The following is a 21,845-nucleotide window of genomic DNA, read 5'->3' on the forward strand; positions in this document are numbered from 1 at the left end:
AGGCTGTCGAATTCAGAAATAGCCTTCATGGTCAGTCTACATGTGTGAGAGCAATTGTTCACATTGAGTACCTTTATAGCTACAGTCTTATCTGCATCTCAACAGAATAAGGGTTACACCTTTACCTCCCCACCACTCCCCACCAACCCCCAACCTCTAACAGAACAATAAGGCCTCTGTAACTCAAGTCACGGACTTAAAAGTATGTCAGGGTGCTTGTGGTCCAGCAGCGTGTGAATGAAGTGTGTGAATATTTAATATTAATTTGATCAAATTCTGGAGATGTAATTAATTTTTATACAAGGCAATAAAAGTGGGCGTAAAAGTGGAAGGGCAGATGAGAGTTTAGGCGCATCTCTGTCAAGCTGTGCATACTTCCAAAGCTACTTGTGAAAAGTTAATTAGATTCATCCTCTGCAGAGCTGAACTAAGAGTGGCAAGAATATTCGCATTAAACAGAGGTTATCTTGGGTGGTTATCCTTTTTCAAATTCCCCTAAACTTGCCATGGTCCTATTTAGCATGCCCAAGAATAACTTTAGACAAGGTTTTTTCCTCCTTCATTTGTTTTAATATTATTCTTATTATTTGTATAATTTATTTTAACTTACTGCATATCTTTTTATTTTATTTCTGTGTCTTGTTTATGACAATCAATTGCCTGTTTAAAAGACACAGTAATCCTTTAATCGCTTTATGAGGACAGGAGGCTTCAGCAGAAGTAGGTTAATCTAAAAAGAGACACAGCCCTGTTATCATCATATCTACACTGCCTACATTTAAATATCAAGAAATAAACTTGATTTGAATATATATATATATATATATATATATATATATATATATATATATATATATATATGTCTTTACTCTCTCGGGGTGTTTTGTCTTTATTTAGTGAGCTCAGCGTCTCCCTTGAACACGTCGAGGCATTGTTTCTGTTGATCCAAGAGAGAAAAAAAAGTCCATTGTTGTTGCGAACTTTTTAATCTGGGGATTTAAAGCCCATCACATGCTCAGACCGGACTGCGGAGCACTCCACGAAACACAGGCAAACTATTGCCGAAGTGCAAAGAAAGGCGTTCTTTATCCTCACACCGCAATGCAAGCGCACTTTTCTGGACTCTAGGATCGCTGGAGGATTGTGTTTAAGAGCTAAGAAACGAGGAAACCCTTTTCCCCCTTTTCCAGGAGAAATCTGACCACCAACGTTTAAAGATAATCATGACGCAAAAGTACAGCCAGCGGTCTTTAATTGTTCTGTCTTTACTGGGGATTTTATCGGCCATCATGTCGGTTTTATCGGTGATTTTGATTTTCCAGCTGCAGTCACAGCAGACGGCGGTGAAGGAATCACCCCCGTCCACCTCCTCGGTCATACCCGCTCATGTCTGGGCCGTCCTGCTGCCAGTGGCCACAGTGCTCTCCGCTCTGTCCCTCACTCTCAACTTGAGCTCTGTGGTTGTGTGTCTCCTCCACAGCTATTTTTCAACCGAGGTCTGCAGAGGAGAACAGGATACAGAAAGGTATTTGTTCTTGCGCGTTAAGGCATTTCTTTTCGACCACCTGTTAGACAGCACCTGCAGCTGTGGTAGCACTCAAAGCCACTGTGCTCATTTCCATTTTTTTTCTTCCTAATCTCGATCCGGTTTTTTCAAACAGGCAGTTCCGGTCAGTTGTGACACACCTTTGACAGTTAAGAAAACCACTATTTACCCAGAAAGGCGACCTCTGAAGCAGCACTGCGCGTTTTTTGCCCCCTCACCCCTAGGCCTTGTTAAAGTAGTCGAGTACTGCTCGCAAAGCAAGGTTCAAAGTTCAAGGTTCTTTATTTGTCACATGCATAGTTATACAAGTATAAGAACATTATATATAATATATACATTAGGTGAAAGTGCAGTAGTAGCATGTTTGCAGCAAGCAGGTGAATTCTGTACATTAAGTGAATTAAATAAGAATAGACAATTTCACTATTTTACAAAATACACATTATGAACATATTTAAAATTAAAGGAATTTGAAATGTACATTGTGCCGGTGGGTTTAGAGTGTCTAGAAGAGAGTCCTGTCTCAGTCACTTATGGGTGATGTGATGTGTTACTAAATAAAAACTAAATAAATGGCAATAAGAGTAAAAAACGAAAAACAAAAAAAACCCTAAATGCGTGCCAAATAAATCCAATACGATACAACACACCATGACTAAACTTCATTTCCCTCTTTGTGTTTTGCAGGGTGTAAGAGATCTCAGTTTAACTTTGTCCAAGGTTTTACGGCTGCGGATTATTTCAACTTTTACTTTCATTCTCCTTTACACATGCAAAGTGTAAAACTAACATGACGACATATATTTTAATAAGACGCAAAGCACTACACTTAATCTAAGTATGGAATTAAGATCAGCTGCTTCAAAAAGCTTAACATTTCAGGTGCGGTAACTTATTATGAGACTGCTGCTTTGCACAACATCCTATATGGGTTCCTATTTTGAGGATAGTGCACTGTCGAGGTGCTCATGTCACACTTCTCCTTGTGCCCACATGTTTTTCAATTGTTAACCCTGCAAACCACAGTCCTATCTTGAATAGTAAATGTACCAATTAGGTTTCGTGCAAAGAAAACATAGTTTCAAAAGGATAAAATGGGTGTCCTGTGCAAGAGTGCAGAGGCCCGCATTGCACACACACACCTCTCTAACCCTTTATGAATCCCAGCTAAACAATGGATTTCCTCTCATTATGTACCCAACACACAGCCTCTAGCTGGCCCTTTCCCACGTCGGTTTACAAATCTAACGGCATACCACAGCACCTCCCTGACAATGGAGACATTCCTAGAAATTTTAAATCCATGGCACAAATGACCAAGCATTTATAAAAATAAACAACAAACAAATAGCCCTAATTTTGCAGGACAAAAAGTTATAACTTTATTATGTAGCAAAGAAAATGAACATATCAAAAACAAAACAAAATATATTGTTGTTATTTTAAGTAATGCAATGTCCTTGTGCACTAAACAGATCAGATTTGTTTTAACAGAGCAGATTGGTTCCTTCTGGACAGCAGAGCTGTACGACATGTGGCTATTGGACTCTTCTGTCTGGGGGTTTCTGTCTATTTAATAGGTAAGCCTGAGCAATAAAAAAAGGATCTGTATTTTTGTATAAGCATATGTTGTACCATCTGGCAAAATGTTAAACAGAACAAACACATAAAAAAAAGAACTAACTTTAAAAACATTGGCTGTGCAGTGGACTTTCAACAGCAGTGGCAAAACGGCAGTGCTGCTGTCTCCCTGAACCGACCAGTGAGTCCAACAGAACAATGCATTCTTTGAGCAGCCATGACTTAAGTGTTTTTAATGCTGGACCTAGCAGCACTGGTATGCTCTGTTCCACTGAGAGGCTTGTACGGGGGGTGGGGGGTCAGCGTAGGCAGCCACTCTATTGTGATGAGGAGGTGTTACCCTTCTGAACCCACTTCAGCCACAGTCAATAGGTAGCAGGGCAAGACTTTAAAGGCAACGCCACCAACTTAGGAAGTCGCATCACATCCCAGAGCTGTGCTTTTCTCCCACCTCCTTCAGCATGCCTGAGTCCATTGTCCTTTTCCTGCAGAAAAACATAGGAAACTGTAATATAAACTGTAACACTCATTGTGTTCTGCTTTAAGTTATTTGGCCCAGTAGAGGTGCAACTTGTTAGCTGATTACAGAGAAAAGCACTTGGTGTTTCTGCACACATACAAATTCTAATTTTTTCCCTGCTACTCTCTTTCTTGGCAGCCATGTCCATTTTTATGCTCCTAATATTCGAGATGGAGACTGGAATTGCAAGTGCTTGTGTACTTTCCTCTGGGATCCTGATCCTGCTGGTGGCTGTAATACACGCTCTGGTTAAAGCTTCCTATACTGGAAAGCACTATCACAGCGACCATCTTGACACCCTGTATCGTAACGACCACGGAAGTAGCAGCGCACCAGTTTCTCGGCCCTGCGAGTTAAAAATTGGAGTGGACAAACCGCGGATCCTTCGCAGCCAGTCTCACCTCCAGCATCATATTGCCTTCACTCAATGTGGCGACCCGAGACAGCGAGAACAATATCAGCAGCAGCAGTACTCCCCTACAGGAGGTTCACAGGGCCACTCTAGTGATAAAGATGCTTACAGCAGTGGTGGCAGCTATCCCCGAATGCACAGGACACTGTCTACTGAATCTGGTTTGCTACAGGCCCAGGTTAAACCCTGGAATGGGGTCAACAATGAGATGAGGAGCGTCCTTGCACGAAAGTCAGGGATTTGTGCAAAAGACTCTACTCTCGTGTGACATAAAATAAGATTAGCAGTTTGCATCAGTGGCTAGAAAAGACTAATGACCTACAAATACTATATGGTGACAACAACAAGTGCAGTGCAGATGTAATACTGTCAACATTCGACAAGTTTATCCAGAATGACTGCAGACAAAAGAAGAAGGAAGAAAAAAAAAAAGTATCTTTAGCAACTTTTTTCTCCTTTTCTCCAACACAGGTTACAAAAGTATTATTAACCTGGTGGGGGGAAAAAATGTAGTGCTTCACGTTAATGAATTTGATCTAAATTTCCAAATTATGCACACCAATGCCATCCATATATCAAGCTGATGAATTTATCGATCATATTATAATCATGTAAATATTTTATTCTGCTGTATATATCTGCTTTTTGCCAAATATGTGCACAATGTGCAGAAGTGTTTTATGTGCTTTGTAAAATTATTTCACATAAATATTAAATAAATTGATTCTAGAAGTATATATAATTCAAAGAAGAACTTTTTGAACACACAAGCCTGTTATCTGAAAAGCTAATTTTACTAATTTCAGATACTAATAATGTAACGTCTGAAGGAACTACTAACCTTGGACACCTCTGTCTGTCATGAGGAAGTGGATGGGGCATGTGGAGCAGTGACAGTGGGGCTGGGACAGGGACTCACATCATTTAAGCTGCATGCAGTTGTCAGTGTGGGAGGGAAAAAGGTGGAAAATAAAATAAAAACAACAGACAAATCAAACAGAAAGTATGACGCTTCTAGTAACTACAAAGTATTCAGAAATGTCTGGATTACGAATTTGAAGTTGCAGGAGAAACAAACTTTAATGAAAAGCAATATATTAAATGATATATTACATTAGATGAAGGATACAATAAAATAAATAAAAATAAAATAATAAATAAAATGAATAAAAACAAAAACAAATGATGAACGATATGATGTAGTGCAAAAAACAGTTACGTAAATTGTAAATGGACTGGCACTTTCAATTTGAACACTGAAAGTGCTTTCTACTCCAAGTCTCATCACCCAACCACACACATATTCATACAGTGCTTTTATTTTTACTTAAGTGCTTTTAACTAACACACTGTAGGAGCCGTGGATGGATCCACCACCTTTCCATTTGGTAGCTAATCGTCTGACACCAGCTCTACCACCAGAGCCATGGTCACCCCAAATACGTAAAAAGAATGATCCTTTAGATACTGAGGGAGTAAAAATGTGAACATATAAAGACCCACAAGTATATTTTTTATAGCCTTAAGGACGTTGGAGATCTTATCAAAAAAGTAATATTCTATAATTTTTGTGGCTTTACGTATTTACATTAAGTACTGATAACAATAATTGCTCAGTGACTATCTCTCATTTTTTAAAAAAAATGTGAGAAGTACATACTGACATAAGCATAAGACAAAGCAAAAAACTTTGTTATATTACCTAGATATTTGAGTGATAAAGATGATAAAAAGCATATTGTAGAGATCTGCATTTTAGCAAAGGTGTGTATGATAATGGCTGTCATAACTAGTCAAGCTTTCCTGTCCCTTATAGGCTCTGCATTTGAATTAAAGTTTCTGAATTTGAAACAAAAAAAATAGATGGAGTCAGGTTATGTCCACGTAACATGTTTCTAGAGGTAAAGCATAACTAAAAAATGAGAGGGAAAACTGCTACTAACGAGAAGATTAAAGCCACTTTGTAGCATTCAGTGTGATCAAAACAACGTTGTGCTTTTTCACCACCATGTCTCAGTGAACACATTCACTGCCGCCTCCTACCTGCGCCCTTGAGAATTATTAATCTGTTCCTTCATGCTGATGGCTTGACGGAGAAGACTGTCAATGTTTTTGAAATATAAGCTGCTGTTGTTCATGCTCTTCACGGCACTGCAAAAGCCAGCAGATCAATACAAGTATTAACAGTCAGGGCAGGTGGATGGTTAGCTACTTTTATGAAAGCTTTCAAATATGTGTGATCTCACCTGCATGCGTACTCTACAGAGTAGATGGCTCCTTGACTTTGTTCCTCCCAGCTCTGCATATCTGTCTGTGCAAGAAATGAAACCCATTAAAACTCAGTAGAGGGAGAGCGAGAGAGAGCGAGTAATGACATTATGATACTTGTGAGGTTTGTGTTTCATTACAGTAAACTCCCAGAAAGTTGGTTCTGTCAGCTCTCTGGGATTTTCTTACCTGGGTTATTGAGCATACATCAAAAAATTATGGGAAACTGTTCATATCATCAACATGTTTTTCCAGGAAAAAGAGCAGAACAAAGGATATGTTTTACCAACAACACAAAATAAATATTACTCAGTTTTAACTGAAGCAATGCCAGTTACATTTTTTCCACGAATCTAAGTATGTATCCAAGTCATGAATAAAACAAGACTGAGACACAGTGCTTGCTTTTAAATGCATTTAAAATTAAAAGAAAAAGATGTTCTACTGTTATTTCTGATCGCACACAACACAGCAACACCTAGGCCAAGAATTTATATAGGGGATTTTAAAGGTTCACCTAGCTTTAAAATAGTTTATTTGGATTATTATGTTATTATATGAGAATTATATCAATGAAATAACACAGTCTTTTGATGTATAATTTTCTTTTTTCCCCAGCTTCTCCCTTTAAGGGTTGGCATAGCTGATCACCAGCCTCCATTGCACCATATCGCTACCATAATTCTGTCACGCCAACCCCCTGCATGTCCTGCTTCACGACATCCACGAACCACCTCTGAGGTCTTCCTCTTTTACTTCTTTCCATATTCAATACCCGTTGTTCAGTATATTCACTCTCTATCCGCTACACACATCCATCCATTTCATCCTTGCTTCCTGAATTGCTCAACCTGAGTTGTTTCTCGGATCTACTCATTTCTAATCCTCTCAGTAAAAATCTTAATATCCAAACCATACAACATAGTAGGACTTAGTACCCTTTCACTTTTGCTGCTATTCTTCTGCCACAAATCATCCATGACACTCATCTCAACCCTCTTCTACAACTCTCTTGTGCACTGTCCATTGCTTTGGATAGTTGGCCCGAGGTATTTACACTCAGCCACCTTCACTACCTTTACTCTTTGCAGCTTTTTACATATATGAAAACATTCTTTAATTTGTTATTTACGGGACAATATATTTTGCAATGCAAGTCATTGTGACAGGCTTTCTTCATTATCAAAGTGGGTGACAGTTTCACAGAAAGGCCTCTAAGGCTTCAGTAAAAAGGGTAGATAGTAAATTTGGAAATGAATATTTAATTGTGCAGGTGCAAATAAAAGAGGGGTCAAACCTGTAATAACCTGGTATACCTAATAAAGTGTCTGGTGAGGGTATATACCTAAAGAATTTCACTTATCCCAAAGAAGACGTTTCAAAATCGGGTGTTATTCAACCTTTAATGACTAAATACAAATGCCATTTTTCCTTCTTCCTGAGAAAAGAACGTATACACCCCAACCTCTGATCTGCTGAAGTCATCAGTTAGGTTTTTCAGTAAAGACTGCCGCTTGTTTCCAAACATAAAGTTTCCTGGCAGAGGTCGTTTTCCCTTCATTCACTTAGATGGGTTACAAGCAGAGTTAATGCGATGTCATCGAGAGGATAAACGATACCTTGTGCTGGACTAGTTCTGGCAGCGACCTCCTGACGTGCTCCTGCAGCCTGTAGAGAGCCACCGACGGCTCGTTAGCCAGGACGTACATGCTCTCCGTGAACTTGTCAGTCACTGTAGTGTAAACGAAGGGAAGACAATTGCATAAAACAAATGGCCCGTGTTTGAAAGCTAAAACAAAATGATGAAAACAGCCAAAATCATAGCCCTGCGACTCTATACTGGAAATGCATTAGCTTAGTGGCTAGATGAAGCTAACAGCTCCGAGGGGGCAGCAGTGGATCAAGGCAACAATGAGCTATGCTGCACGCGAGTTTAGTTTTTGCTAATTTATTTATTTTTACCCCTTCTGACTTTCAGTTGCATCTCCTGGTCCTCCATAATGCAGTCTGGTTTTTACTGTCAGAACTACAATTCAGCTGTACGCCAGTGGTGTCACCTGATTCCCACCTCTTCCGTATTATTGTTGTAGTGTGTCACAGGACAACATTCCGGATAGAAATATGGGCTGTAAAAAAATAAAGAAAACATTTCTCCCTTGAAATTGTGCCAGATGCGGTGATACGTTACACAGGCTGAATCAAACGTGTTTTCAGTGCCTGTTTTGAAAATAACGGGATTATTAAATAGCTAATCATCTGAACGACGGCTAATGTACTATCGGAACACATCGAAGACTAGCAGGATCCATTATGTGATATGAACTTATTTACTTTCAGTTTTCCTTAAAGGAAGTTAGCGCAATTGGACTGGAAGGCTAAATGTGGTGAGTGGCTTTACGAACTGCCTAATTTTTAAAAAACTTTTTCTGCATGGCTAAACCAGATTATTTGTTTTTATTGCAGCGATCATGGAGGGCAGAGGTGATGATGAGGCTGCAGATGGCCAACGTGTTCAGCCATCTAACGCTAATGCATGTCCATCCCTATCAGGAGATGAAAAAGCCAATGGTACTTTATCCTGCTCTGTGTAACAGCTGAATTTGCCTGATTTCTAGGTTCTTGCTATAATCAGTTGAACAGTAAATGTCTTGCTTCCACTCACATGGCTGTGGTTCATCTGATTATATCTCTAGAGAGCATGGAGGTGGATGATGATTTGTTCAAACACTCCACCACTCTCACCAACAAACAGCGTGGGAATGAGGTTACAGTACGCCCGGCAACATTAGACTGTAAGATCTGATAAAGATACTCAGGTGTTAGGGAAACATTTGTACTTATTTTATCTTATTTTTACCATGTTCATTTATTGAGATTTTTCTACCCCCATCAGCTCTGTCCATACATCAGCTTGCAGCTCAAGGTGAGGTTTCACAAGTAGCTGCACACCTGAGCAAAGGTGAGAAATCTCTAACAAGCTTTTTTTTTATTACCAGTATACAACTAAACAAATATCCTACTTAAGGACTCCAATCCTTTTTTCTTTCTTTTTTTTTTGTCTCACAGACAGCTCATTGCTTAGCAGTCAGGATGAGCGAGGCTTTACACCTCTCATGTGGGCAGCAGCGTTTGGAGAGAAAGCAGTGGTGGACTTTCTCTTGGAAAAGGTTAGAAATAAGGCATGCACATAGGTACTTAAGAACACAAAAGTTATAAGTTACTGAAGGGCAGCTGGGTGGCCCAATGGTGTGGTGTTAGTGCTGTTGCTTCACAACAAGAGGGTCCTGGAGTATTTTTGCAAGGCGTTTGTATATTCTCCATATGTCTGCGTGGGTTTTTTCTGGGTACTCCAGCTTCCCTCCCAGGCCAAAGACATGCATGTTTGGTTAATTAATGACTCTAGATTGGCCATATATAGGATGTATTTCTCACTGCAACAGACTGATGACATGTGATTAAGAAGATGAATGAGAGGCAGTGGTTTAAAAAAAACCTTTTATTAATTAGAAAGAAAATGAACTTATTCTAAAATGTGTCCGTTAGAAGCCAAATCATCATACTGATGATAAAAAGTGTTAACAAAAATGGTCACTGTTTTCAAATCTCAAAATGAATCATATTGTCTTTCAGCCCTACCTCTCTAACTTTGTTAAAGACAAAATTAGAGGGTGAAGACTTATATAGTTTAGACATGTGCAGAGGAGGGATTGTGGATATACTGGACGATGTTGAATATGGAGCTGCCAGGCAGGAGGAAAAGACGACCACCTCAGAGGAGGTTCATGGATGTAGTGAGGGACGACATGCAGAGGGATGGCCGTTAGGGACAGGTTAAGATTCCCTTAAAGGGAACAGCCAAAAGAAGAAATGGTATCGTGCTTTATTGTTAATGCATGTTTTTTCTTCCAGGGTGCAGACCCCAAAACAATTGCGAGGGAGCGAGAAAGCGCCCTGACATTGGCCAGCTCTGGAGGATATGTGGACATCGTTGAAGCCCTCCTCAGACATGGAGTGGACATTAACACTTATGACTGGGTATAGTTATGAATTTATGACTTTCCATCATAAAATCTATCATTTTTAAGGAGCAAGAAATCTAAATACTATATTTTTAACATTTTTATTTTACTGCACACTGTATATTATTCTCAGAATGGTGGAACTCCTCTTCTTTATGCTGTACGAGGGAACCATATCAAATGTGTAGAGGCATTGCTAGGTACAGTGCATGACTTTAAGTCATTATATATTCTAGAAATTTTTTTTAAAATTGCGTCACTAATTTCCTATCGCTCTCTAATTTAGCCAGAGGAGCAGATATGACCATAGAGTCTGACTCTGGATACAGTCCAATGGCGCTGGCAGTTGCTCTTGGGCATAAGAAAAGTAGGTATACAATGCACATTTTCTTTTTTGAAAAACTAAGATAAAAATGTATTGCTAAGGTAAGATTTTTACTTCCTTTCTCCTATAGTCCAGAAAGTGTTGGAGGACCACATCTTGAAACTCTACAAGCCATCAACATGACACTTATTAAAATACATTAATGGAGTTGCCAGTGTGACACTCAGCTGATCTTAAACCTTCGTTGGTTTTCACAAAAATGTCTGTCACAAGCTAAGGTCATAACGGATCATTGCATACACAAACATTTACCAGATAAACAGCGATTTTTAACCTGTTTATTCCATTTATATGCATTGCAATGTTCAAAATGTTTTACAAACAAGGACTGAAATGTGACAGTTGTGCAGCTGTATTATTTTGCTTGGCTGAAGAATGACCAAAAAAAAAAATTCTAATAAATTATTTTCATACTGGAATGGCGCTTTAATTTTGAAGGCACAGAAAAGGTATAAAAAGCAGATTACAAGTGCACAATCAAAATGTGCAAAGGGTCACTGTATGACAGGTCATCGAAGCTTTCATACCAAAAAAGGCCACATTCACAAGAGTTCATGAGGTGGCAACACAGATGACATGTTTCCCAAGTGCCACCACACCATCCTACATCCTGTACTTTCACTCAGGGGTCACTTCCTCTCTCTCATGAGAGGACTGAAAAATGGTCAGGAGGCTTTTTCCCCCAGGACATCCAAGGAATAAACAATAATTCTCCCAAAAAAGTCAGCACTATTCTCAAACATTATTTTTACTTTGTCCACTACAGAGGCCTCCTGTATGGGAAAGCTGTGGGTGTGGAGTTAAGAACAAGATAAGCGTGGTAATGATGAAAAGCATGTCCAGGAAAATATTGTCCAATGCTTTTTATGAAGCAGGAAACGCACCATGCTCCTGTAGTGACAGGTACAGCTTTGAGCTGTTGTTGGCGTACACCAAGACTGATGTTTTATAACAGAATTATGTTTATTAAAGGAACACCATCAACTACTTGATAGAATAAGCTGAGCTTAAATATTTTTAATGGCATACAGCATCATCAGTGGCTGTGAACAATATTTTTTGCACAAATTAAGTAGTTAAATATAACATTTATAGCTACTTCAGCAGTGACTGCTAATTTGGAGTATAGAAAAGAACAATGGCTCCCCACCTGACTGATAATTTAAGGAAAAGATTGGTCGAAGCCCTATATGCAATCAAATCTCCTTGTGAAAATTCAGTATAGTGAGAAAAAGGATATCTGAAGAGAGTTGTTATCCTCTGGGTAAAAATGGCTGAGCACTGTAAAGTCTTTATCTTTTAGGCAACCTGCAGAAAGCACAAGTGGAAAAGTAATTTACATTATCTCATTATTACTGCTTGAATTTGAAGTGAAACATTTTAATCAGGAAGTCATTTTTTAATATTATCTTCAGGATTTACCTTCCAGTCTGCACGTTTTTGCTGAGAATCCTCCCTGGAATTGGACCTTTAACTCTGACACTCTGACAGAGTTGGGGAACTCCAGGGACACCCACTGACATTCACCCTGTCAGAAAAATAATACTCATAATGACACAGAGATGTGTACAGCAAAACATCCATTTGCCTGTGAAAAACAGGATGCCGAGAATAACTGTCTCTGTCGCCAAGAATATGGGAACTTTTAGTCATTCTTTTATCAGATCCCCACTAACTGTGGCCACAGCAACAACTATTCTTCCTGGGGTCCACAATGCTGTACATGTAAGCAGATTATAATTATTTATGGTAAATGGCCTGTATTTGTATAGCGCTTTTCTAGCCCCTAAGGACCCCAAAGCGCTTTACACAACCAGTCATCCACCCATTCACACACTGGTGATGGCAAGCTACATTGTAGCCACAGCCACCCTGGGGCGCACTGACTGCCGGACACTGGCGCCACCGGGCCCTCTGACCACCACCAGTAGGCAACGGGTGAAGTGTCTTGCCCAAGGACACAACGGCCGAGACTGTCCAAGCTGGGTCTCGAACCGGCAACCTTCCGATTATAAGGCGACCTCCCAACTCTTGAGCCACGATCGCCCCAATTATTAATAACCTTTATTTAACCAGAAAAAAAATAATTTGAGATCTGAATCTTTTTTACAAGAGTGTCTTGGTCAAGAAGGACAGAAGTACTATCATAAGTTGCATAAATTAATAGCACATAGAAATCCTTTAATTAATTTATAAAAATATATATTAGATTATCAAGAATTGTGTCAATCTTTTTTTTTTCTTTATTATAAATTCAACATGTTTCAGGCTTTTTCCTACACAAATCACAACATGTATTGACAAAGTGGGCATTTAATCATTTTATAGACAAAAGCATTTAAATAAGAAATATAAGAACATAGAAAGTTGGGAAATTCATCAAAAGTCAAGATAAAAATTATCATTTTGTGATGATGCACATGAATAACAGTGGGTCAACGACCACCTCCTAAGGGACAACTACTACTAGGATTTAAATACCAGGGACTCTCCACCCTTTCATTTTAAAACTAAAGAAAGCTCTTGATGAGAGGTGAAATGTCTTCAATAAACTTAAAGTCCGATTGCTTTCTTTTTTAACAAAACAAACATGATCTGGATGACTGAGAATCTACACACATATTATTAGTTTAAAAAATTAGCATATCTCAGCATGGTGTGCAGTGTATCAAAATGTTGGGGAAACTGAACAAGTGGAGGACAAAATAAGAAGCCACAGACCTAAAGAGCCATTTATGGCAGGCCAAAAGTATCTGAAAGTCAAATCTTCAATAGGAAAAAAATCCAGCAAAGACGTGGCCCAGGACCTGAGAGATCCATTTGCTTTCACCTAAGCCTTATCAGAAAGAGAAAAAAATCCTTGGCAACGGCTCTTCTAAGCAATGAATTTAAAAAGTATGACGAAAGTCAGGAGAGTTACTACAGTGAGTGTCTACACGATCCATGCTGTGTGCAATCCTGCCAGTGGTTTTGGGGTCTTCTTAAACTTGATGGAATTATAAACACAGAAATGTATCGTGAGATCAGATTTTGAGCCACCCCGCATTTCTCTGCATGACAATGATCCCCAAAAAACACTACTACACAACTTTGAATATCCTTGAAACCTGGAGAATTCTTGGAAGACTATTCCTGCATTTGTATATATGTTTGCACATATTTTAATAAATCCCTGCCCCTTGTCCCCCCATTTTCTAAGCAAAATATAAACAACTGGGGATAGCTTAACAATTTTAACCAGTATCATACCACTGTGCAGATCATGTAGTACAGTTAGTTAGTTGTAGTACAGTTACTAACTGTACTACATGATGAGTACTAGATGAGCCATGCATTGATGGAAATGAATTAAAGTTGTTAGGGAGCTTAAGATCTGGTAAAATGTTTTGCCCTCTTTGTTAAATTGGTCTGATCGTCTTCTTCTTCTTCTTCTTAATAATAATAATAATAATGATACTAATAATAACAATAATAATAATAATAACAATGTTATTATAATTATAAAACTATAAGGGTAGACAAACATTGAAATAACAAATACACTCAGAAACACAAAGGCATAAAACATGAATAAAATTAATGAAAGACCAGAGATAAAACGCATAATAGAATCATTTAAAAGCAAGCCTATAAACATAATTTTCTCAGGCAGGTCATTCTAAAGTCGAGATGGCCCTGATGGCAAAAAACAGTCACCTTTTCGATTTAAATCTTGATTTTCAAAGCAGCCTGCAGGGCCCCACCTGAGGATCACAAGCTGCGAGTAGGCTTATATGGGGTCAGTAGCTCTACTATGTAGCTTGAGGACAGACCCAGGAAAGCTTGGGAAGTAATCAGTAAAATCTTAAAATTCTGAGCATGTTGAAGATGAGAGTGTAACTTTTCATTAATGCCAGTGGAGAGAATTGCAGAAGTCCAGTCTTGAGAAAATAAACATGTGATATAAACCCATATTTTGAGCTCTGGCTCAGAGATGATGGCAGTTATGTGGATAGTGTTCACATATGGCTGCTTCTTTGCATGAACAAGCTTTAACCTGTATTTGTGGATTACAAGACGAACTTGTTCGCACAGTGATTTCTGAGCCCATACAGTGATTTCCATGACAGAATCATGTCTGCATTTAATGCAACGCCACCTGAGAGCCCAAAGATCAAGGGCATCCAATAATGATTTTTGGCCTTATGCTCCTAAATAAAATGAGCTATTATTCTTAATGAAACAGTAAAATAGGGTTTCGGTTTAAAATTCTGTGAACTTTGCAAAGCATTGCAATTTGTTTGTATCTACATCTCAGACAGTCTTCCAGCAACTCAAAACTAAAGGGCAGACTAAACTAACCTTTCTTTAGGTTTCTGGTAACAGTTTTAGCAATAGGTTGTGAGGAACGGGTCCATTGCTATATTTGTATTTACCTGGTCTGAGTTCCAGCATGTCTCCTCATTGCAGTCAAACATGTACTTCTTTCCATACTGCTTAACATCTCTGTTTAGCACTGAACTCACTCTGAAATGAGAATAGAAACACAAGATTCACGACTCAAGGACCAGTAACAGGCTGCCGTCCAAACACGTACAACAGCCAAGTACATTATCTATGCACTGGTGAGTACATTTCTCTCATTTTCATTCTCTCGTTTTGCTTTTTCTCTACCTGCTTTGTGTTTCGCTGCAAAGCAACGAGGAAGCCATGTCAAAACTTCAAATCACAACGTGCCGTAAAGCGCTGGAACCTCGCTGTGTTGTTTTTACGACTGTGACGTTCTGGCATGACCGCTTTTCTTTCCTGCCACCAGGTGGAAGTCTCGCTCCGTCAAAAATATTTAGATGACAGTCTTTCGCTATACGTGGCTGGAGGTTAAGTCTCTTAATCTTCATCTGAGGTCCCGGGCGCTCATGATTAATAATTAAACGCAGAAAAAAATAAAGTTGATCCCGCTCTTCGTGGCCTGTGAGAGGCTGCACTGCTCTTCATCTTCTTGTTTGTCCCCCCAGGTCTCGTTGCTGTCCTCCCAGGCGAGACGCAAAAGGTCAGAGAAATGAGAATCGATTGGGACGAGGGGCATTGATCAGAAACCTACAGATGAGGCATAGATGCTAAAAATGGCCTACACTTAAATATAGAGCTGCCGCCAGAATTAACCCGGGTTTGAGATTTTCTCCCAAGGACGTCAGGAAACGGGCAAAGATGTTACATGTGTGTTAAGATGAAGGTGTGTTTGGGTGATGGGATAATCCTATAAAAGAACCAATATCGGCCTCTCAGTGCTTTTATTAGCGAGCATATCCCCATATCTCAGTTTCATAACCTGGGAACCAATAACACAGGAGAGCAAATCTCCCTCTCCCCCCTCTTTGTGTGTGTGTGTGTGTGTGTGTGTGTGTGTGTGTGTGTGTGTGTGTGTGTGTGTGTGAGTGAGTGAGTGTGAGTGAAGGAGGGAGCCTGTTTTTGGCACATGGTCCACTGCAGATGGAGAACTCCTGCTGAGGTTTTGTCACAGTGCCCCCCCCCTTCACAGCACATAATCAATAGGTCTAAAATACAAAAACTGATGAAACCCAGCCTCCGTGAAAATTGTGCAGGGGGCTGGGGAGAGGGACTGTATTATAAGGTTTGGACCCCCTCCTCCACCACTACCACCACCCTTACCCTCTGCACAACCAGCAGCATGCTCGCTCACACTTTGACTTTGTGAGCCTTACGTTACAGCCCCGGTTTGTGCAGCAGCTCCTGCAGCACCCTGTCGAGTATTTGAGATTGAGAATAAATTGTGATTTCAAGCTGCAGTAATATATTACCCATCCATATATGAATGTGCAATATATCTTTGGAGTTTTTGTAAAGCTGTTAATCAGAAACACTGCCTGAATTAATTTGGCAGGTGCTCATATTTTTCCACATCAAAACTAATTTTCTGGCCCGTAGCCATTCTGGAAGCCCACCTGGCCGGCAATCGCTCGCTGGGTGAGTGATGAGATGGCATTGACCCATAAACTTGTGCCCACGTTGGCTGCTAATAATGCCAAGGTGGACTGCAAGTGGCCAGTCGTCCTCAGAACCCGCAGGAGCTCTTTTTGTATCCATTAAAAAGCATAGTTAGAGACTGTGACATTGCCAGGAAGTCAGTGTGCCCAGACAGAATTCTCAAACACCCACAACCTGTCATTTCTACACTTAAGGTATTATACAAATAAGAAAAGTATACCTGTAGGCTTATTTGTTTCTTTAACATTCTCCCCCCTTTTTCTTTTTACTATAAGCTAAACTGAGTGGCTCCTGGTTACAGTCACATTTAACGGATGGACATATGTTAGATCTCTTCATCTAACTATCAACATAAAAGCTTAATGAATATAATGAAAAAGTGCATTTGTTCCCACCTGACAGTGACTGTGGCCTAGAGGTGGGGTGACAAAGGGGAGACCTGTTATTGTTGTCGCAGCTGTTCTGACTGCTTATCTCTAAAAATATTCATTGATTCCCCCCCCCGCGCTTGTGGATAATCAGCTTTTGTTCGTGTCTCCGTTCTAACATCTCAGTATTCTTTTTTCCACAGTGAAACATTTCTGGCCCCTGAACTTATAGGATTATCTTCACCTCATGTCACTGATACGACTTAAATCCTTGTATTCCCTCCCTCAGCCATCCTTGCTTTCTCTTTCACCTCAGCGGCTGATGTTGCTCTCTGACTTTTTGTCGCCTCTGTTTCTGGGTTATGTCCCACGAGGCAGGATTAGTGGCTAGCAAACTAACTTTGGGCTTAACCCTGGCTGGCTTTGTGGTCTCACTGCAGTGACTCACTTTTCACTCTGTGTGTATCACCATGGTAACTTAGGCAGCTCCCATAACCTGCAGGCTATCAGATCCAACTATGTAAAAGTCTGACTCCTTACCCATCAGTGATACTAGAGAATAGCACTGATATTTTTTACGAGGTTCCTGGTGACAGAGAAACACAGAATTTAAAAGGGTTCCTTTTGCATTAAAATACCAAAGTATACATCTATTAACAAAACTTTATGCTGTTATTATCCCCCCCCCCCATGCAGAGACATGTTTTTTTCATTGGAAATGATGAACATTTAGGCTACACTATCTGCAGTTCACCTCCAGCAGTCTTGTCTAGGTTTCACAATAGAATCGGCTTAAACCTCGATACATATATTGCTCATTTTTTATTCATTATAATAGTTTGATCTTGTTGAGAAAGGAGCATCGGCATTTTGGGGGAAAAAAATCCATTGCTTTGCCATATTTCCCATGTTTGCCATTTCAGTACAATTTCTTAACTCAACAATGTTAGTGAAAAATAAGATTTTCTTGTAGTGTTCACCTGCCAAAAAACAGTGTGTCACCTGGGTGATTTAACACTAAAGACAAACTAATAAACTTTAGGGTTCATTAACCCTTTAAGACCTACCATTGAACCAAGTCCGCCAGAGCTTATATTATATTTTTACATGCTGTAGTGCCATTTCTGGGAGCATTTCAAGTTGCTGCACACCAATACAACCATTATAGACCAAATTTTAATAATATGTATGCATTAAGTGCATAGTAATTACATAAATTGCAAAAAAGTGCAATAAACTACCAAAAAATTGAAAATCGTTTTGGTTTTTTTAACATATATTTCTAGTTAGAGAAATTTAAGAGGCTTATCCCTCAAAACTGTAAATACAAAAACGTTGCACAAAATAGTTTCCCACCACAGGAAATTTATTTTGAGTGTCTTCATAGTTTTATTTTTGAAATTCACCAATTTTTATATACTGCAGGAAAAACGAAAATAAGTATTATAATGCAAATTTGCAAAAAAAAAAAAATAGCATGTGCATCAAAATAAACTATTTCCAGCAGTGCAATTTGACTTCTAAGCATCCCAGAAACGACACAGAAAGTCATAAAATCAAACATAACTTTTAAAAACACCAGTATAGCCTTACAAGGCCCTGATGGTAAAAAACTACATTTCCGCGAAAATGACGTCATTTCCGGGTTCGGGCAGGTCATGGCGGATATGCGATAGTTCGTGCTGATGGACATAGGAAGTGTTAAGAACAGCTGATCAGATCGGCAAAGCGTGTTTCTGGAATATTATGTTTTTGTTGCTGCAAGTGGTTTTTTTATGCAGTTTTTGCAAAGCTATATGTAGAAGGAAACTGTGACCTAGAACAAGCTGATGGCATAAGATGTAAGTACAATTCCTCTGGTTTCATATGCAAAAAAAATTATTGCTAGCTTACATGGTTGCAGTGCTACCGGGATTTAAAAATAGTTACGCAAAACGGAGCGTGCCCTCTCCGACCGGCTTTAAAGGGTTAAACAACCCACTCACCGATGCTGCATTTTGCCAGCAGTAAAGTGGACATGATTTTGAATGACTTTTTTGAAATAAGTTTAAACTGTGAATAAGAATGATGGATATTAGACGTCATAAAACCCTGTCAAGTGAAAGGGTTGAATAGGTGGTCGACCGTTTTGAGGTAAATAAGCCGATACACTAGGAGGTAAAAGAATCACTATGGTCTATTCCAGACTTTATGAGCTGTGGGCACTTGCGCAGATTGTCTTAATGAGTTGGATGATTAATGCTTGTGCTGCTGTCAGCCGAGGGACACAGCATCCGTGCTGGGGCAGAACTTGCAGTGTATGGAGCTCTGCCTGTTTGGTTCAGATGACCGTCTGCACTGATGGACCTTCTGGACTTCTGCTTAGAAAGTTAAAATTTGGGGAGATGGGATAATCAGCTGGTCAGAAAACTGTAGACTGAGTCGTATTCCTTGTGTATACTGAAGATGTTTTAAACGTATCAGGAACTTCAAAAGGATCTACTCAATTTCTCTTTTCAGTTCAGCAGTTGATGACACCTGTAGTTGATGATTTAAGAAGCTCAACTGCCTAAAAGCTGAAGAAACCAGGCAGAGTATATTGGAAATTAGAGTGACACGATGGTGCTTAGTGCTCGTAAATCATTTAGTTTAGGGAGACAACATTTGGCATTCTTTGGGGTCCAGCTAATTTTAATAAAGCAGAAAATGGGCAGAAGCGTGAGGCACATCTGTCGACTGCTGCATCAATTAACAGGATCTTGAGTCATGGTGCTGTTTTCTGGCAGGGCTTTTCACTCATCTCCATGCTGAAATTTTCTGCTCCAGTTTGAGCGAGGTTTCTCTAATTAAGTCATTAAAAAGCAGAGCATTTGCACAATATGCTCCGCTGCCTTCATTACAAAGCACAATCAGTTGTGATTTATTCAATCACACTATGAGGCAGTGTTGAATTTCATTCGGGGTTGGAGATGAGTTCGTATAAACACATGGAGAGAGCTCACTTTCTTCTTTGTCTTGTGTTACTCTTCCAGGCAGTGTAGAGGGGGCCATTCATGTTTTCACAGCTTAAAATTGCTGAGAGATTGCGAGATGGCTGGAGCATAGTCGAGTTCTGGTATCACAAGAGATTTAAAACACTTTACTAGCAGTACTGTAAAGAGAATATAATGTAACTGCATCACACATCAGCAGTCAGAATCCCTGTTTGCTCGTGATGTGGTTGGAAGACCACGGGACATGCCTTGCTCGTTCCTACTCCGGTCTCACCAAAACCACAACCTCCCGTCTCCCGTATCTGAGCAAGGAGATGGGCCTGTAGTAATGGCTGGAGAACTATCTGGCAGTGTGAAGAGAGGCAATAGAGTGTATCATTTCATGGTGAGGTCATGGGGATTTGTCCTGAGCAATAGCTGGGGCTCTTATAGTTCAGGGAATTTCACTTGAATGTACAGGTTCACGTTATAGTGTGAAAACAGAACAAGAAAAGTGAAATTAGGCGGATTCGAAAGCTGTAACACTCTGTTGTTTTTGGAAGGTGCTGGTGTATTTTGCAATTACACACTGTCTACAAAGCACTGACATGTAAGACTGTACAATTGGTGCTTGTTTTCTGTTCTTTGAAGTCAAACACATGGCTGTTTTCACCTCTCCTTGGCTCAAGCTGTCTAGACAAGGAGGAGAACTAATCCTCATACTCTGTATTCCAGCGGGTTTGTCTCACTGCATACAAGACCCAACCTCCCATCCTCTTAATCTCTTTGTCTCACTTTATTCACAGCAATACACCTTGTGAACATGAGCAGCCAAGCATCAGAGCGGTACTTCACAGGCCGTCCTCCTCCCCGTTCTCTCAAGGTAAAAGGAGGCAATGTACTACATCATCAGAGATCACTCTGCACTATTTGTCAGCTGTTGTTGTAATCATTGGAGGCTTTTATGAAGCAATGGTATTTGAGTTCTTAAGTACTTGCTGTCGGATAAAGCTAAAAACTTGCAAGTACAGATCCATTAGCTTTATTTACCTACTGGTGATGACAGTGATGTTCTGCAGCTATAGTAATCTAAGTTTACCACCTTGAGAAGCTTAATCAGTCTCTGTGGATAATGAATAGCAATATACTTGCCTTGGCAACAGGCTGATGTAGATGCCTTTAATTTCTGCCGCAACTGCTTTTTCCTAGAAATTCTTTTGTAGTGGATGGAAAGTATCAAAAAGAGGTCACAGGGGGAAACATGGAAACAGTGTGTGTGATTAAAAAGAGAGAATCACAGTCACAACATCACAATAACAAAAAAAAGTAAAGGCTGTTTTACAGCTGCTGCAAATCCCCTGAGGCTGGGTGTTCGAGCAGCGGTATATTCAGCAGTAGCTCACTTCATGACAGGGAGAATCAGTGCTGCTTTGCTGTGTTGGTTATACTGTGACAATCCTGAAGTAATGTTGTACACACTGACATCGTCGTATGCAAAATTATATGTCTTAAAAAATAAAGAAAAAAGAGTACACCTACAAAGGCTCTCGGGAATTTATTTTGAGAAGTAAGAAGGCCCACACTCTATTGTGCTCACTGCTGTCCTGCAGCTTTAATAACAGGCATTAGTATTACAATCAGATGTGCATGTTGAAAAGCTTTGCTTTACCCAGCTGGGCTGTTCCATTCTGCACTGGGAAATCTTTTGGGTTTTATTGCCCATTAAGGGTGGGCGATATAGCCTCAAAATTACATGACTATATTTCAAGGAAATTTGCAATAGTGATATTTAAGACGGTGAGTAAAAAAA

At 39.7% G+C, this 21,845-nt stretch overlaps 5 protein-coding genes across 6 annotated transcripts in view; 2 read left to right on the top strand and 3 right to left on the bottom strand.

The window, feature by feature from the left end:
• Positions 1–2,752, bottom strand: part of mef2b (myocyte enhancer factor 2b) — a 17,442-nt gene extending 14,690 nt beyond the window's left edge. The window contains exon 1 of the mRNA XM_085263715.1: positions 1,716–2,752. The gene's annotated coding sequence lies outside the window, so the exon portion shown is untranslated. The remainder of the gene's footprint in view (positions 1–1,715) is intronic.
• On the top strand, positions 902–5,242 carry tmem221 (transmembrane protein 221). The gene is made up of 3 exons (XM_085263716.1): positions 902–1,525; positions 3,041–3,126; positions 3,786–5,242. The coding sequence occupies exons 1-3, from the start codon at positions 1,224–1,226 to the stop codon at positions 4,325–4,327; spliced, it is 930 nt and encodes a 309-aa protein (XP_085119842.1). The 5' UTR covers positions 902–1,223; the 3' UTR covers positions 4,328–5,242.
• On the bottom strand, positions 2,904–8,436 carry borcs8 (BLOC-1 related complex subunit 8). Of its 2 annotated transcripts, XM_085263718.1 has the most exons (6): positions 8,290–8,436; positions 7,947–8,059; positions 6,306–6,370; positions 6,103–6,210; positions 4,901–4,988; positions 2,904–3,612 (listed from the first exon to the last, which is right to left on the bottom strand). In XM_085263718.1, the coding sequence occupies exons 1-5, from the start codon at positions 8,324–8,326 to the stop codon at positions 4,919–4,921; spliced, it is 393 nt and encodes a 130-aa protein (XP_085119844.1). In that variant the 5' UTR covers positions 8,327–8,436; the 3' UTR covers positions 2,904–3,612; positions 4,901–4,918. The 2 variants fall into 2 exon arrangements, with proteins under 2 accessions (XP_085119844.1, XP_085119845.1); XM_085263719.1 differs by lacking the exon at positions 4,901–4,988.
• rfxank (regulatory factor X-associated ankyrin-containing protein) lies at positions 8,409–11,150 on the top strand. The gene is made up of 9 exons (XM_085263717.1): positions 8,409–8,711; positions 8,791–8,895; positions 9,021–9,119; positions 9,221–9,286; positions 9,394–9,494; positions 10,237–10,362; positions 10,480–10,546; positions 10,633–10,713; positions 10,802–11,150. The coding sequence occupies exons 2-9, from the start codon at positions 8,796–8,798 to the stop codon at positions 10,852–10,854; spliced, it is 693 nt and encodes a 230-aa protein (XP_085119843.1). The 5' UTR covers positions 8,409–8,711; positions 8,791–8,795; the 3' UTR covers positions 10,855–11,150.
• nr2c2ap (nuclear receptor 2C2-associated protein) lies at positions 10,994–15,459 on the bottom strand. The gene is made up of 5 exons (XM_085263720.1): positions 15,385–15,459; positions 15,147–15,237; positions 12,154–12,259; positions 11,972–12,039; positions 10,994–11,519 (listed from the first exon to the last, which is right to left on the bottom strand). The coding sequence occupies exons 1-5, from the start codon at positions 15,420–15,422 to the stop codon at positions 11,397–11,399; spliced, it is 426 nt and encodes a 141-aa protein (XP_085119846.1). The 5' UTR covers positions 15,423–15,459; the 3' UTR covers positions 10,994–11,396.
• Positions 15,460–21,845: the final 6,386 nt, after the last annotated feature.

The sequence above is a fragment of the Mchenga conophoros genome, linkage group LG23 (genome assembly GCF_057382185.1).
Source record: "Mchenga conophoros isolate Kocher_MC1m ecotype Shallow Benthic linkage group LG23, M_conophoros_male_GT1.1, whole genome shotgun sequence".
In the NCBI taxonomy this organism is placed as follows: domain Eukaryota; kingdom Metazoa; phylum Chordata; class Actinopteri; order Cichliformes; family Cichlidae; genus Mchenga; species Mchenga conophoros.